Here is a 15,410-nt window from a genome sequence, read left to right as displayed (position 1 = left end):
TTATTTTATATAGTTGTGATATTGCTATCATGATTTAACTGTGTGATTTTTGAGTCAAACTCATTGACCCGTGTTTCATGAGTAGTAATTCAACATGAATCCATCTCTCATAAGAATAAATGGAACACTTAGAATAAAATATATATAAGCTAGTTATATTTTCTTTTAAGCTGGTTATATTTTCTTTTAAGCTTACAATTCAAATGAATCATTAAAAAATACTTCAACACATATTTTATACCATAATATTATATAATAATAATAATATAAATGTACAGCCTTAAATGTTAATATAGTGAGACTAACATAATGTTTGCATTTAATTCGACTGGTAAAAGAATTTATTTTGGCTCGTAGAAGGTACTAGGGCACAAGAACATTACCTTTATTAACTCAGCATCGTGTCCAAAAGTGCTTGCTTCGTCAACAATCATCCGAGCCGTCCCTACAACGACCTCTCTTACGAAGTTGAAAATATAAATCTTTTTCCCGTATCCTCACGGGTAGTGGCGATTGAATGGTAGATCTACGGTTGCATTGAGGAACGGTATTGAGGAATTGGACTATTTCCGGCATTTCTTGATTTCTTCTGCTGACGGATTTCGGAGTGCGCAATTGCCATTTGTTAAAATTTTAGCTGATTTTCAAAAACTTTTGATTCAGAAATCGTTTTGGACCATTTGAAACAGAAGATCTTCAACTTAGCAGACACAAAATGAGGAGGGTTTTTGGAGTTAAGAAGGACAAGGAGCCTCCTCCCTCCATTCAAGACACAACTGAAAGGGTATGATTACATACCGATTGCATATTTTGGTTTTCTGATGTCTAGAGTTATCATCCTTATTAGAATAAAAGATTGTTTACGAGGTTTTTTTCTTCTTATCCTTACTACCTCGTTGTTTTAAAATTCTTTTCTCAGATGAGATGAATTTCAGCCTCGATTATGACAAATTAGTCTGTATTACTCGCGGATTTACTCGTTTCCCAGATTATAACGAGGTTCTGATTCAGAATTTAAATAAACAGATAAATAAAATCTTTATTAAATAAATAAATTAGTCTGTAGGACATGCGAGTTTACTAGTTTCCTATATTATTACTAGGTTCTGATTTGAAGATGAATTCACCCAAGTTTCGTTTGAGACTATTAACTGAACGAAACTATAATGAGGATGAATCTATCAATTTCACCATCTCTATAAATGCTAAAATCATTAAGCTGGAATGTGTAATATCCTGAAATTGGCACATTGCCATGCTAAACCAATTTTGGTCTATCAATCAATCTTAAGTCCTATTGTACTAGGCAATTCTGATTTCGACAATCTCTACTTGACCTAAGTGTCAATTGCAGAAAATCCCCATTTATTACATACTCTATTTAATTCCTAAGTCTAATCGAATTAGCAAAGGTAAACCTATTAATCAATTTAATTTAATTATGAGTCATGGTACTTTAATTAAATCAAATTTACCCTTTTGCTAATATACGTTAAGGAATTAAATGTATTTGATTTAATTAAATATATCCTCATTTTAATTATTGAATTAATTAAGATTATTCATTTATGAGGTCATATTCAATTTTATTAAATCAAATATACTCGCCAAATTCTCTCTTCAGTTCAGAATTGAAAACTCTGAGTGAACTGGAATTGGAAAAGGAATTGAAATAGTTAACTCTTCATTACACTCAGAATTGAATTAGTTAACTTCATTTGCACAGGGAAGTTTTCCATTCTAACTGAATCTGATTTCTAATTTTGACCGTTCATTTGATTTGATCTTGACCTTTGATCAATTCTGGAATTCTATGTAAGAAGCTCTCAATTCCTCATTTCAGAGGTTGCAAATGAATAGTATTGAAGTTCAAACTTATGTTGAATTGATTACTCACACATTTACATTCATAGTTTTGTTATTCTTGCATATTAATCTCCCCTAGTTTAGTAATGCATTCATTTAGATTAAAATGCTCTCTTTATTTCTAGATTAATTTGCATCTCATATAGCTTAACTATTGCATCTCATTTAGATTTAAAATCCTTCATTCTAGATATCTGGTTGCTGATCTCTCAACTCTGAGAGTGAATAGCAAAATCAATCTAGTTAGGAGGCAATAGATTGACTTGTCGAGTTATTTCGGATGAACAATCCCATGTTCATTCTGGGATGATTCTTCATATAAGGATCGTGTTGAAGTGTGGTTAATTACATTAGGCCATAATTAGCACTCATAGTATGTATGTACAAATTACTGTGACTGCGTTGGAATTGAGTTCTTTACATGCTTTTGATTATATTTTTTGTGAATACCTTGAATTCTTGAATTGCCAATGCAATTTCATAGTTTGGTACGACATACCTGGAGAGGATTTAAACACTTAGTTAAGCAAGGCAGGTTGGTCAAATAGATTTGCTTCTCCTGGGAATCTGGATAGATAAATGTCATGCTGTAGTGGAAGGCTTCTGTACAGGTAATCTCAAACAGCTATGTGCAGCTCACAAACCATTGGAAAGCTCTAAGTTTCATGTCAAGCGCAAAAATATTTTATTAAATTTTTAGAACACATTCTTTCTTTGTAGATAAAGTTTTTTTTAGTTAAATAATAAGTTAAATGTAAAAACCTCAACTAAATGCATCTATTGTAACACAATCAGCTGAGAAATAGTCCGGAGTTAGTGATATTGTTATTTTTACTTGGCACATCCAACATGCAAATCTGAACATCTCTGATGATCCTAATGACACACTGAAACTTAGTCTGCTCCTTGAGGGTTCCATCTCCAAGATAGTCTGATTTCTATGCTTGAAAGCATAGTTGAAAAGTACAGATTTGGCAATAACTTGGCAGGCTCAAAAGTTTTGAAAGCTCGAGACTTGGCAAAAAGCTGAGGAAAATTTGACAAGAGCCAGGCAAATTTATTTAACATTTGCAAAACACAATTTTTAATAAAATTCTTCAAAAGTACAAAAGCAGAGTCATAAATGTTGAAGATTCTAGCTGCTATAGAGATCTTTATCTCTGATATTGCTATATGTTGAAATTGAGAAAATGCCTGTGTATAGTGTAAGCAGCTAAAGAAGAGATTTTTGATGATAGACATGGCATCTAAGTTCTGCTAGGTGTCTCACTCTAAATATTTGACATTTTATTATATGAAGAGACATGTAACATGCAAAGAGACATGAGTTTGGAAGTATGAAGAGGCTCGCATTTGGTAAATGAGAAGACCTTTAGTTATGATATGAAGAGTCTCATAAGTTACTTTTTGTGATAAGCCTTGTATTCAGCTGAAAGCATTGTACTTGGACATTTATTATTTCAATAAAAAAATATTTTCCTGTTGTTGTTGGGTTTTTCCCTTCAAGTTGCAGGGTTTTCTTTGGATAAATTGTTGTGTCTTTATGTGCCTTTTTTAAGTTCTTTCTGTTTACTGTTGTTTATCTTTAATTCTGGGCTAAACTTTAACATGGTATCAGAGCAAGGTTAGATAATATCAAATACCGGAGTTTCTTTTGTTCTTTAATTTGTGTATATAGATTCCATTGAGTATTTTGTAAGTAATATGTGATCGTTGAAAACTGGTAGTTGCGAGACAGATCTACAATTTTTTGGCTCCTCTTGTATCTATTGTTAATTGGCTCTATTCTGTACCCCCTATCATATTTGAAGAGTTTAATTGTTACTAAGGATGAATTCTACATTTGCTGTGTTGGGTATCTCTTTTAGAGCTTATGTGACTTTGTGCCATTTATATTTTATATCATAGCCTTTTTGAACATTCTTCTGTCAATTCTTCTAATTCATATTTCAATATATGGTTCGTGTTCATTGAAACGTCAAGCCACATTTGACAACAATCATATGAAAAGTCATATGACAACTTCCAGCAGAGTTATCAATATCGAATAAATTTGGTGCAGAAGTCTTGTGCATGTGTGAAATATAGAACAATTCTGTGCGATTGACAAGGATTTATTTTTATTTATGAATCGTCTTTATGTCCATTTTACTCCTACCTCATCTTCGTGCTCATGATGGTTCCTTCTTCTTGTGTAGTGATTCTTTTTCATGAGTTGCCAATTTTTTATTGATCTTCTGATATCTCAGCAGCCTCATTTTCCTTGCTTTATGTTTATCGTCATTTCCTAATTAGCATTGGCTTTCCTTTAAGTGCGAATGTTGTTGTATTGGTTACTTTGATTTAAGTGTGTTTGTTCTCTTCTTGGCATCATGGTCTCTCATGTTAGGATTATTTAGATAGAAATGAAAATTACATGCAAATATAATCAATATCACAAAGGAATAAAGCACACATAAATGGAATAGAAGACACAAATATTTAACATGGTTAAGCCAATCTTGGGCTACGCCCACCAAACAGAGAGTCCAATATTATTATATAGTAACTTCAACATGTCACAATCTTTTATCTCCCTTACAACTCAATAGCACTGCAAAAAGCTATATATTCTCTTTACAAAACCCTAACCCTAAGGCGATATTACATGACATATGTTCGCTTAACAAGTTACCCTAACCATACTTGACGAGTCAACCTTGGGAAATGTTTGACTAGTCAACTCAAAAATGCTTGACGAATTAACCAAAAAGTTTGTTTTACGACTTATGAAAAGTGTACTATACTTGCCTAATCAGTCGCAACAAATCAACACCTCGGTGTGTTGTCTTCATCTGCTTCCGATCGTCTAGTTTCATTGGTTGAGGATTGGTATTATCTAGATCTATTAGTGGCTTTGTAATCGTAGACTCTTGGCCTTAAGGTGATAGGTCCCTTAATTGCCAACCTTCCCCTTTGGGATTTGTAACATGGCTTAACCACCTCCTATGTTCTACAAGTATAGAAGTTGTGTTGGGCATTGACAGGTTGACCTTTTGGTGCAATGATACCCCTAGCTTGTAACAAGTGGTATCAGAGCTTGGTCACAGGTTTGAATCTCCTCATGAATGCTGAGGGGGGAATTGTCAAACTAATTGCCAATGTCCCCCTTTGGGATTCGTGACATGGCTTATCTGCCTCCTGAGTTCCATAAGTCTAGTGGTTGTATCCAACATTGATTGGTCGATCTTTTTGTGCAACGAAAACCCTATCTTATAGCATGATGCAGGGGCATCTAAGGTTCTGGAAGATTTTGGCATTTTCTGTAGAGGATTGGAGATGCTTGGCCATCTCTTTGGCTTGGTGTAGAAGCTTGGTGCTTGGCCGAAGAAGAGGTGTGCTCGGTTGTCATTGAGTTGCAATGTTGATTGAGGTGCTTAGTCGTTGTGGTGCTTGGTCACTGAAGGAAATCGACATAGTTTCTGGTGCTTGACAGAACTTGATCTCGATGATGCTTGGCTTTCTCGGCGATGCTCGTGGGAGCTCGACAGGTATGCTCGGTTGTTTTGCTGACACTCAGTAGGGTGATGGTGCCAAATGGAGTTCTTGAGGTTTTGGTTGGCCGACTTTGTGCATTTAATGCATGTAGCGTGTGATTGTGACATGGATCTATTTGGGGGTGCGTGAGGACCTATTTGTGGTCTTTGTTCTCTCTCTTATGTGCATTTAATCAGTGTTGTAAACTTGAGGGCTTGTCCTGAGTATTTTTGTGTGGTTATCATAGGTTAACACAAGGGTTAACATTTTGTATTTAGTGTTTGTTGTGAGCCGACTTGTAGCTTAAGTATGCATTTAATGTAAAGGTTTATTTAATTTGTAACTTGTTAGGCCAACTTGTGGTTTAGTTGGGTATAAGTAGGGGGTTTAAAGGGAGTCTTGATTCATTATTCAGCATGGGATCCAACATGAAGAAGATGGAATAGTTGAGTGTGCAAAGTTTTCTTGAGTGTGTGGACATAGCACCGAATTTGAGGTAGTTTACAGTAGGACCTTGGGTGAAGTTTTAGTAGAACTAGTGGCTACGATTGAAGAAACGAGGAGATTGCTTATTGGGCTTGCGAGCAGAAGTTTAGATCTCATGCAGGGTCTCTCCTAGAGTTCTGTTGTGTTACAGATTTGGACTAGCTAGGGTTTGGATTGGATCTTGAGGGATCCTGCAGAACTATTACTTGTTTTAATTTTGGTCGTAACCAGGAAGGCCTTACAGCCCGATACATTGCATGTAATCAGTTGTTTTATGAATAAAGAGTTGAGTTTGGTATCAAATTGTGTATCTTGAGTTGTGTTTCCGCTATGTGGTTAATTGTTGGGGGCTAGGACATCTCCTTTGGGGATTCTCCTGCCTTGCGCTACCTCAGATGGTATCAGAGCGAAGGTTTTTCTGAGCGTGTAGACAGATCGTTGAAGTTGAGGTTGTATGCACTAGGAGCTAGGGTAAAGATCATTAGAGCGAGGATTTGGTTGAGCTTGTGGATTTGTTGTAGAGGGTTTGTGAAGATCTTGGAAGATGCCTTCGAGAAGATTGGACCCTAGGGATGATTGCAAATCTCCATGATGTGGTGGAGACGAAGATTTATAAGGCATTTGCTCAGATGGATGCTGCTTTGTCCAATTGAGTTACGGAAGGGATAGTTGAGTTTCACAGAGATTTTTGGAGCTGGAGTTTACCGATTTGAAGTGAGTTGTCTAGCCGGTTAGAAGGCTTGTTTGAGAGAGAAGGCATGGCAAGGTTGAGGTGGAAGTTGGTTTTGTTGATCAGTTTGTGGAGTGTGATGTGAAACCTATAGAGTGAATTGTGGTTGTTGTTGAAGAGATTCCTAACCTTGTTGATGCTAGGATGAAGATTGGTTTTCATGATCAATTGTGTGTGACATGGAAATTGTAGAGCACTTGGTCGTGGATAATCAGGTTGCTGTGGGTGATGGCTTTCATATTGCCGTTGATAAGGTTGGAGATCTACGTGTTTCAATGGATGTTTCTTCATATGTATAATTGGATGAACTTGTTGCTGATATGGATTGTGGTGATAAGTTGCAGACCCTATTTGTGGGTTACCATGTTCAGTTTATTCCTGTGAGCAAATATGCTGATTGGTTTTTTGTAGATTTGTGAAGGAGGAATTGGTTGAAGGACTTGTTCATTTTCTTGCCTTTATGGATTGGCAAGCCTTGGTTGAAGATGAAGTGGAAATCTAGTTCTCATGGAGGAACAAAGTGCAGGACATGCTTTTCTTTGTACCCTGGGAGTCTAATGCAGGGGCATCTAAGATTCTTGAAGATCTTGGCATTTTCTATGGAGGACTGCAGATGTTCAACCATCTCTATGGTATTTCTCGGTTGGAGGCTTGGCCGAATGGGCTTGTTGGAGAAGCTTGGTGCTTGGTTGAAGAAGAGGCGTGCTTAGTCATTATTGAGTTGCAGTGTTGATCAAGGTGCTCGGTCGTTGTGGTGCTCGATCACTGAAAGAGCTTGACATAGTTTTTGGTGCTCGGCAGAACTTGATCTCGATAGTGCTTGTGGGAGCACGACAAGCATGGTTTGTTGTTTTGTTGACACGCAGTAGGGTGATGGTTTCAAATGGAGTTTTTGAGGTTTTGGTTGGTCGACTTGGTGCATTTAATGCATGTAGCGTGTGATCGTGACATGGATCGATCTGGGGGTGCTTGAGGACCTATTGGTCTTGGTTATCTCTCTTATGTGCATTTAATTAGTGTTGTAAACTTGAGGGCTTGCCCTAAGTATTTTCATGTGGTTATTATGGGTTAACATTTTGTATTTAATGCTTGTTGTGAGCCGACTTGTGGCTTAAATATGTATTTAATTTAAGGGTTTATTTAATTTGTAACTTGCTAGGCCGACTTCTGGTTTAGTTGGGTATAAGTAGAGGGTTTAAGGGGAGTCTTGATTCATTATTTAGTGTGGGGTCTAGCATGGAGAAGATGGAGTAGCTCATTGAACGAAGTTTTCTTGAGTGTGTGGACAGAGCGCCCAATGTGATGCAGTTTACATCAACTACTTGGGTGAAGTTTGAGCAGAACTAGTGGCTGCGACTGAAGAAACAAGGAGATTGCTTGTTGGGCTTACAAGCACAAGTTTAGATCTCATGCGGGGTCTCTTTCAGAGTTCTATTGTGTTACAGAGCTGGACTAGCTAGGGTTTGGATTGGATCTTGAGGATCTAACATAACTATTACTTGCTTTGTATTTGGTCATAACCGGGAAGGCCTTACAACCCGATACATTGTATGTAATCAGTTGTTTTATGAATAAAGAGTTGAGTTTGGTATTAGATCGTATATCTTGTGTTGCGTTCCCGCTATGTGGTTAATTGCTGGGGGCTAGGACATCTCCTTTGGGGATTCTCCTCACTTGCATTGCGTGAGATGGTATCAAAGCGAAGGTTTTCTAGAGCGTGTAGACAAATTGCCGAAGTTGAGGTTGTTTGCACAGGACCTAGGGTAAAGATCATCAGAGCAAGGATCTGGTTAATCTTGTGGATTTGTTGTAGAGGGTTTGTGAAGATCCCTTTGAGAACATTGGACACTAGGATGATCGTAAATCTCCGTGATGTGGTGGAGACGAAGATTTTTGCTCGGATGGATGTTGCTTTGTTTGATTGAGTTAAGGAAGGGATAGTTGAGTTTCACAGAGATTTATGGAGTTGGAGTTTACCGATCCAGAAGCGAGTTGTCTGGCCGGTTAGAAGACTTGTTCGAGAGAGAAGGCATGCCAAGGTTGAGGTGGAAGCTGGTTATGTTGATCAGTTTGTGGAGTGTGATGCAAAACCTATAGAGAAACTTGTGGTTGTTCCTGAAGAGGTTCCTAACCTTGTTGATGTTAGGATGGAGATTGGTTTTCATGATCAGTTGGTTGTGTCTGAAATGGAAATTGCAAAGTACTTAGTCGTGGATAATTAGGTTGCTGTGGGTGATGGCTTTCATATTGTTGTTGATAAGGTTGGAGATCTACATGCTGCAATGGATGTTTCTACATATGTACAGTTGGATGAACTTGTTGCTGATATGGATTGTGGTGATAAGTTGCAAACCCTATTTGTGGGTTACCATGTTGTTCAGTATATTCCTGTGAGCAAATATGCTAATTGGTTGTTTGTACATTTACAAAGGAGGAATTGGTTGATGAACTTGTTCGTTTTCTTGGCTTTATGGATTGGCAAGCCTTGGGTGAAGATGAAGTGGAAGTCTAGTTCTCATGGAGGAACAAAGTGTGGGACACACTTTTCTTTGTACCTCGAGGGTTTGATGCAAGGGCATTTGAGGTTCTTGAAGATTTTTGCATTTTCTGTGGAGAACTGGAGATGTTTGGCCATCTTTGTGGTGTTTCTCGGTTGGAGGCTTGACCAAATGGGCTTGGTGGAGAAGCTTGGTGCTCAACCGAAGAAGAGGTGTATTCGGTCTTCATTGAGTTGTAGTGTTGACCGAGGTGCTCGGACATTGAAGGTACTCAACATAGTTTTTGGTGCTTGGCAGGACTTGATCTCGACGATGCTTGGCTTTCTCGGTGATGTTTGTGGGAGCTTGATAGGCATGCTCAGTTGTTTTGCTGATACTCGGCAGGGTGATGGTGCCGAATGGAGTTCTTGAGGTTTTGGTTGGCCGACTTGGTGCATTTAATGCATGTAGTGTCTAATCGTGACGTGGATCAATTTGGGGGTGCATGAGGACCTATGTGTGGTCTTGGTTATCTCTCTTATGTGCATTTAATTAGTGTTGTAAACTTGGGGGCTTGTCCTAAGTATTTTTGTGTGGTTATTGTGGGTTAACATAAGGGTTAACATTTTGTATTTAATGTTTGATGTGAGCCGAATTGTGGCTTAGTTGGGTATACGTAGGGGGTTTAAGGGGAGTCTTGATTTATTATTCAGCGTGGGATCCAACATGGAGAAGATGGAGTAGTTGAGTGAGTGAAGTTTTCTTGAGTGTGTGGATAGATCACTGAATGTGAGGCAGTTTACACTAGGACGTTGGGAGCAAATTTGAGAATAGTTAGTAGCTGCAGCTTGGGAAGCAAGGAGATTGCTTGGTGGTCTGCGAGCATAAGTTTAGATCTTACTAGAGGTTTCTACCAGAGTGCTGTTGTGTTACAGATCTAGACTAGCTAGGGTTTGGTTGGATCTTGAGGGATCTTGTTGAACTATTACTTGCTTTGTATTTGATCGTAACCGGGAAGGCCTTATAGCCTGACACATTGCATGTAATCAGTAGTTTTATGAATAAAGAGTTGAGTTTGGTATCAAATCTTATATCTTGTGTTGTGTTTCCGATGTGTGATTATTTGTTGGCGGCTAGGACATCTCCTTTGGGGATTCTCCAACCTTGCACTATGTTATAACATCTCTTGTGTGTAGTCAAAGTCTAGCGGTGTAATTTATGCCCACAGGATGACAATTTCTTGGTCAATCTTTAAGGCTTGCAGTATTTGTCTCTTTCAAGTATTTTGCTAGTTAGAATCATCCTTTATCCTTCTTGGAGGTGCTATATATCTTGACGTCTCCTTCCCTTCTATCTTTCTCTCTCAATTCAATTTATGGTAGAAATATTATTGTAAGAATTGCATCTCTACAATAATACACAGACACACACATATATATTTTGAGAACTTAGTGATATGAATGTTATTCTATAGATCGAATGTTGCAGATATAATTTTCATTCTGATTCTGAGATTAACTCTCTGATTGGTTCAAAAGTTAATTGTATGATCTAGGTATGAGCAATTCATTTGATTGTGTTGAGATCACTCTGTGCATAAAAGGGTTGTGTATTGGGAGTTTTTTGGATCTAATCATTGTAAGATCACCAAATAATTGTTGCCTTCATGTTAGTACCCGATATGGTCACAATTTCAAAGCTTCAAGTTTAGAGTTGTTGAACCACTTCGAACTGAAGTTTAAAGTAGTTCAAAGTAGTTCGATGGTTCAGAGGTCCAAGTTGGTTTGTTGGTTCAACATGCAGACTCAGATCAGGCTTAAGGTTGTCAAGTTCAATGATTTAGAGCAAAGGTATAAGGATCATTTAATCCAAGTTCAGAGGACTTCACAAGAAGTTTCACAGTTTCAGAATTCAGTTTCAGATGTTGAACTTCTTCGAACCACTTCGAACTGAAGTTCGAAGTAGTTCAAAGTAGTTCAGAATGGTTTAATGGTTCAAATAACCCATCCTGCAGGTTCAATAGAAACAAAGTTCAGACTCTTAGTTCAAGATGCATATTGGTTAGTTCAGAAAGATTCAGAATTCAATTTGGGAGCTTGGTAGTCTCAATATTATAGACGACTTCTGTGGTCTCCAAATGCAATAGTCAGCTTCATTCAATATTTTGAATTCAGTTGATACAATGTGGCTTACTGACTGACAATATCAATTTCAAGTGTTCAACCCTAGAGTTCATATGCTGGGAATTCAAAAGGCATATAATCCGTACAGGTTATAGAGAAGGAACCTGCAAATTGAGAATAGTTTCAAATTCATTTCCAAGGAGGAAGAATGAGGTTCCATGGTCCAAAATGATGAAATGTATGTAAATGCAGCCTATGCTCGAGCTTGATGTAAGGGATGGATCAGACATGACATGGATGCACTAAAGTATTGGCTTAGTCAAGAAGTGTTATTGGAACCCGCGGTCTCTCTTTCTCACAACAAAATATAACAAGCCCGAGGAAACCACAAATGTAGCTATGATGGGATACCCGATGTCTTTTAAAACTTAGAACACTCGCCGGTGCCCCATGAAACATGAGTAACAATTAAAATGGGGTGGCAAAGATATTAATGACAGGTTCACAAGCAATTGGCAATATCCAAAGGCGTAGCACCATGATATAAGCTTCCTATGATTAGGAAGTGAATTGCATGGCAGGGGCACGTAGAATCGGGTCAAGAGATAAGTCACCTTGCAATAAAGTAGATGAAATGGAGGATGTCACAGGCTCAGCAATAAAGCCGTGTGTTAATTATGAAGAAGCCGCGGGCTGCACCAGTATTGGCAGAAGACTCACGATTTATGCCGCCGTCAAATTCACTCTCAGTTGGAGGAATGAATGATTGTCACTAGAGATAGGAATGAATCTAAACTTCAGACACAAGGTCATCACGATCCATGTGTAGTATCTAAAGCCGTGCTGGTGATTGAGACTGCGGTAGCTTTGGTTTTGGTTCATCAGTCGATACAGCAGTGAGCGTAATGTATCTCTCTTGAGTCTAGGAGTATGTGGAGTTCAACAGAGAGACACTTATGTGACAGGAGCTTGTCGTGGCAGTGTTAAGACAATCTTGCTCTGCGCCTCTATCATATCTAAGTGTTCTTGGAAGGCCATTACATGAAGGGAATGTTGCAATAACCATCCAAAGATGTAGCTCAGGTTGGGAAAAAGCTCTTCATTTTTTTATATAATATGCCTTCACATACTATGCCCTCTCCTGATTGATGGAAACAGACCCGCAAGCCAAATACATAAAGGCTCCAAGCACAGAAAGAAGATTGCTACGAAAACATGCATGTGTATCTTTGTGATCCCGAAGCACTGGGTATCTGTTCTTCGAAGTAAGCTAAGCCCACATCTAATTTCTGAAAATGCGATGGCAAAACTTGGAAGACTTCTTATTTATGTCACCGAGAGGAGGGTAGTGATTACTTTGGAATGCTAAAGCATGATAAAGACCAAATTTGAATAATGACTTGGTAAGATGAAGATAGGTACCGGTGAATTGAAATAGACAGTGAGGAGTAAACTATACTATATTGTTTTATTCGACATGATATTGGTCTTTAATACATTACCTTTCCTTAATAAAAGGATATGTAACATTATTTAAATAATTGGGGGCATATCAAAGGAATAGTTTTGATAACTAAAAAGCGAACAGATCTTAAGAAGTCAAATAGATCACAGAAACAGAGAGAGGAGGGGAATGTAAATGAATTTGAAAGGTCGAATTTGCATCATGCCCTTTTTCTCTCCAAAAATCATTGACAGGTGTAGAGTCAGGTGCCAATCATCTCCCAAAGATTACTTGATGCTTCTTGTGCAGTGTCATTAATCAAAGGTGACCAAATATTAAGGAATGTGGACAGACTATATAGATGTATCTCATGTTATGATTCTAGGAGAAGGCTATCGGTTCTGGGAAGATTGGAAGATAAAGGAGAGTGCAATATCAAAGGTCAACTTTTTACCAAGAATCAGTTATGAAACTGAAAGGTCACGGGAAGGAGAAAGATTAAATAAGTGAACAGCAGAGTAATAAGGGTTCCACTTCTTTTCTGTAGGGGAGACTTTGGTGCTACAGTACAGGAGAGTTTGGGCTAAGAATTCTGCTTTTTCCTTACAGGAGATTTTATGCCGCTGCAAATGGGAGGGTAGAATGGTTAGAGTTTTAGATAGGCAGATATTGTAATGACAGTAATTGGTAGATATGATATGGGTGTTTTAGTTTTTGCATGACTTTGTGCATACAAAGATTTGATGTTTATATATGTATCTTCTTGAACATGGCTTAGAAACCTTGTGTTCAGGCATGTTAAGTCAGTATTACTTTGTGAATCCTGATTTATCAGTTCTAGATATCTGGTTATTGTTTTTACTGCAGATTAGTGTTATTATTCATTTCTATAGATTAGTTAAAGCATCTCTTTGTTGTTAGAAATAATCTATACCTCACGATCTAAGAATCTGCGAGAGATCCTTTCGTACTTTCGGGTAAAAGTGCAGGATATTTAAATTCATTGAATATCTCACACGGGGAGATGTACCCGATAAAAATTTAGAGGAAGGTTATCAATCCATGATAACCTATCCAACTGTTGGTGTTAGTTTGTCCTTTTACTTGGGCATTTAGGGTCAGATTTGCATGTATTTTCTCGAAGGACAATCTGTTCACTAACACTTCAATAAGGGACAAAGTTTCTAGCTGCAATCTTTTGGAGAGATTTTAGCAATGTACAAGAGGTAAGATTGGCATATATGAAATCAGATCATGGAGTAGATCTTCAAGAGTGCAATTAGGTATATCATTTATTGTCACAGTTGTGTTTAGTTTAGCAAGTGCTTTGATCATCATATTAATGCTGATCTGTGTTTATAAAAAGAGATCATTGTGTATTGATCCATATTTGTGTGTGTGTTGAGACTAGACTACAAAAAGAAGTACTCTATGATTACATCTTTGAATATTGATCATGAATTTTTGTGGTAACACTAGGAATAGTATATGATTTTATCATTCATCTCTATATTTCTCTTCATGATAGGTTGATTTTATGAGTTTTTATTAATCCCTCTTGGTTGTAGGACAAGAGCAATGGGATGCTAGAAGATTATATGCAGAACCATATAGACTGTAGAAATAAAAATGGGGATGCTGCTTGCAATCATGGGACAAAATTGATGATACATATCTTCATTAAAAGAGAAAGACAATATACACGAACTGATATTTAGAACTGATATTTAGAGGGAGACTATTTAGCTTCAGAGGTGACTGAGGGAGGTGTCTAATTCTTTGCAATCTTATGTAGCAGTGTGACCACTAAAGCTTCTTGTTTGGTCAACTTGAAATCAACTCTCTTATTCTGGTAATCAATGCAGTGAGAATGTTGCTCCTGCTGAGAGGGAGAGGCTCTGTTGAGAGAGAATCTCAGCCATTGTTATATATATTATTAATGAGTTCTTCTCTACAAGAAAAGTTCGCGGTGAAAGCCCTTGACTCACCCTTTGTGATTAGGCATGGTGGAAATGTATTATTCTTTGAGAGAAGTTTGAGGTGAAAGCCATTGTTCCACTCTTTGCGAGTAGGTATGGTGGATCCATTTTTGTGAGTAGGTAAGGTGGAAGTCATGTGTATGACTCTATGACTTTAATCTTATGCTTTATGAAGTAACTATGGTGAATAATGTTATGTTGAGATAACAATGTTTTATTGAGAAAATATGTGATGAGAATTTGTTATTGACATTTTTTGTTGTAAATATGTGTTCCTACCATACTAAAGATCTCTCTCTTGTTAAGAGGGAGTTTTGAAGATTATAGCTGCAATAAAGATCTTTATCTTTGATATTGCTATATGTTGAAATTGAGAAAATGCCTTTATATTGCATCACCGGCTAAAGAAAAGATTTATGATGATATTTCCAAGTGAGCATGACATGGCATCCAAGGTGTGCTAGATGTCTCACTCAAAATATCTGACATTTTATTATTTGAAGAGACATGTGATATGCACTTGGAAATATGAAGAGACTCATATTTGGTAAATGAAAAGACCTTTAGTTATGATATGAAGAGTCTCTCAATTTACTTTATATATTATATGATTGCTTTGTGTGATGAGCATTGTAGTCAGTTGACAACATTGTACTTGGAAATTTATTATTTTAATACTAAATTGCCGGTTTGGATCTCGGTACAGATGCGGGTTCTAGAATTGAGTTCAAATTCGTCTAACTTTTTTTGGGGTTTGGATTTGTTTTGGGTTCATCTTTACAAGTTTTT

General features: G+C 37.4%; 1 protein-coding gene across 1 annotated transcript in view; it reads left to right on the top strand.

Moving 5' to 3' along the window:
- The first annotated feature begins 505 nt into the window (after positions 1–505).
- The window catches only part of VPS60.1 (SNF7 family protein), a 104,361-nt gene continuing 89,456 nt past the window's right edge, over positions 506–15,410 (top strand). The window contains exons 1-2 of the mRNA XM_089789503.1: positions 506–547; positions 664–784. Coding sequence (XP_089645629.1) covers positions 716–784 — 69 coding nt within the window. The 5' untranslated portion in view covers positions 506–547; positions 664–715. The remainder of the gene's footprint in view (positions 548–663; positions 785–15,410) is intronic.

Source organism: Cupressus sempervirens, chromosome 6 (genome assembly GCF_028749045.1).
Source record: "Cupressus sempervirens isolate cs-2001-9-10 chromosome 6, ASM2874904v1, whole genome shotgun sequence".
Taxonomy (NCBI): domain Eukaryota; kingdom Viridiplantae; phylum Streptophyta; class Pinopsida; order Cupressales; family Cupressaceae; genus Cupressus; species Cupressus sempervirens.
Note: the sequence above shows the minus strand (reverse complement) of the source record. Positions and strands in the feature narration are given on the sequence as shown.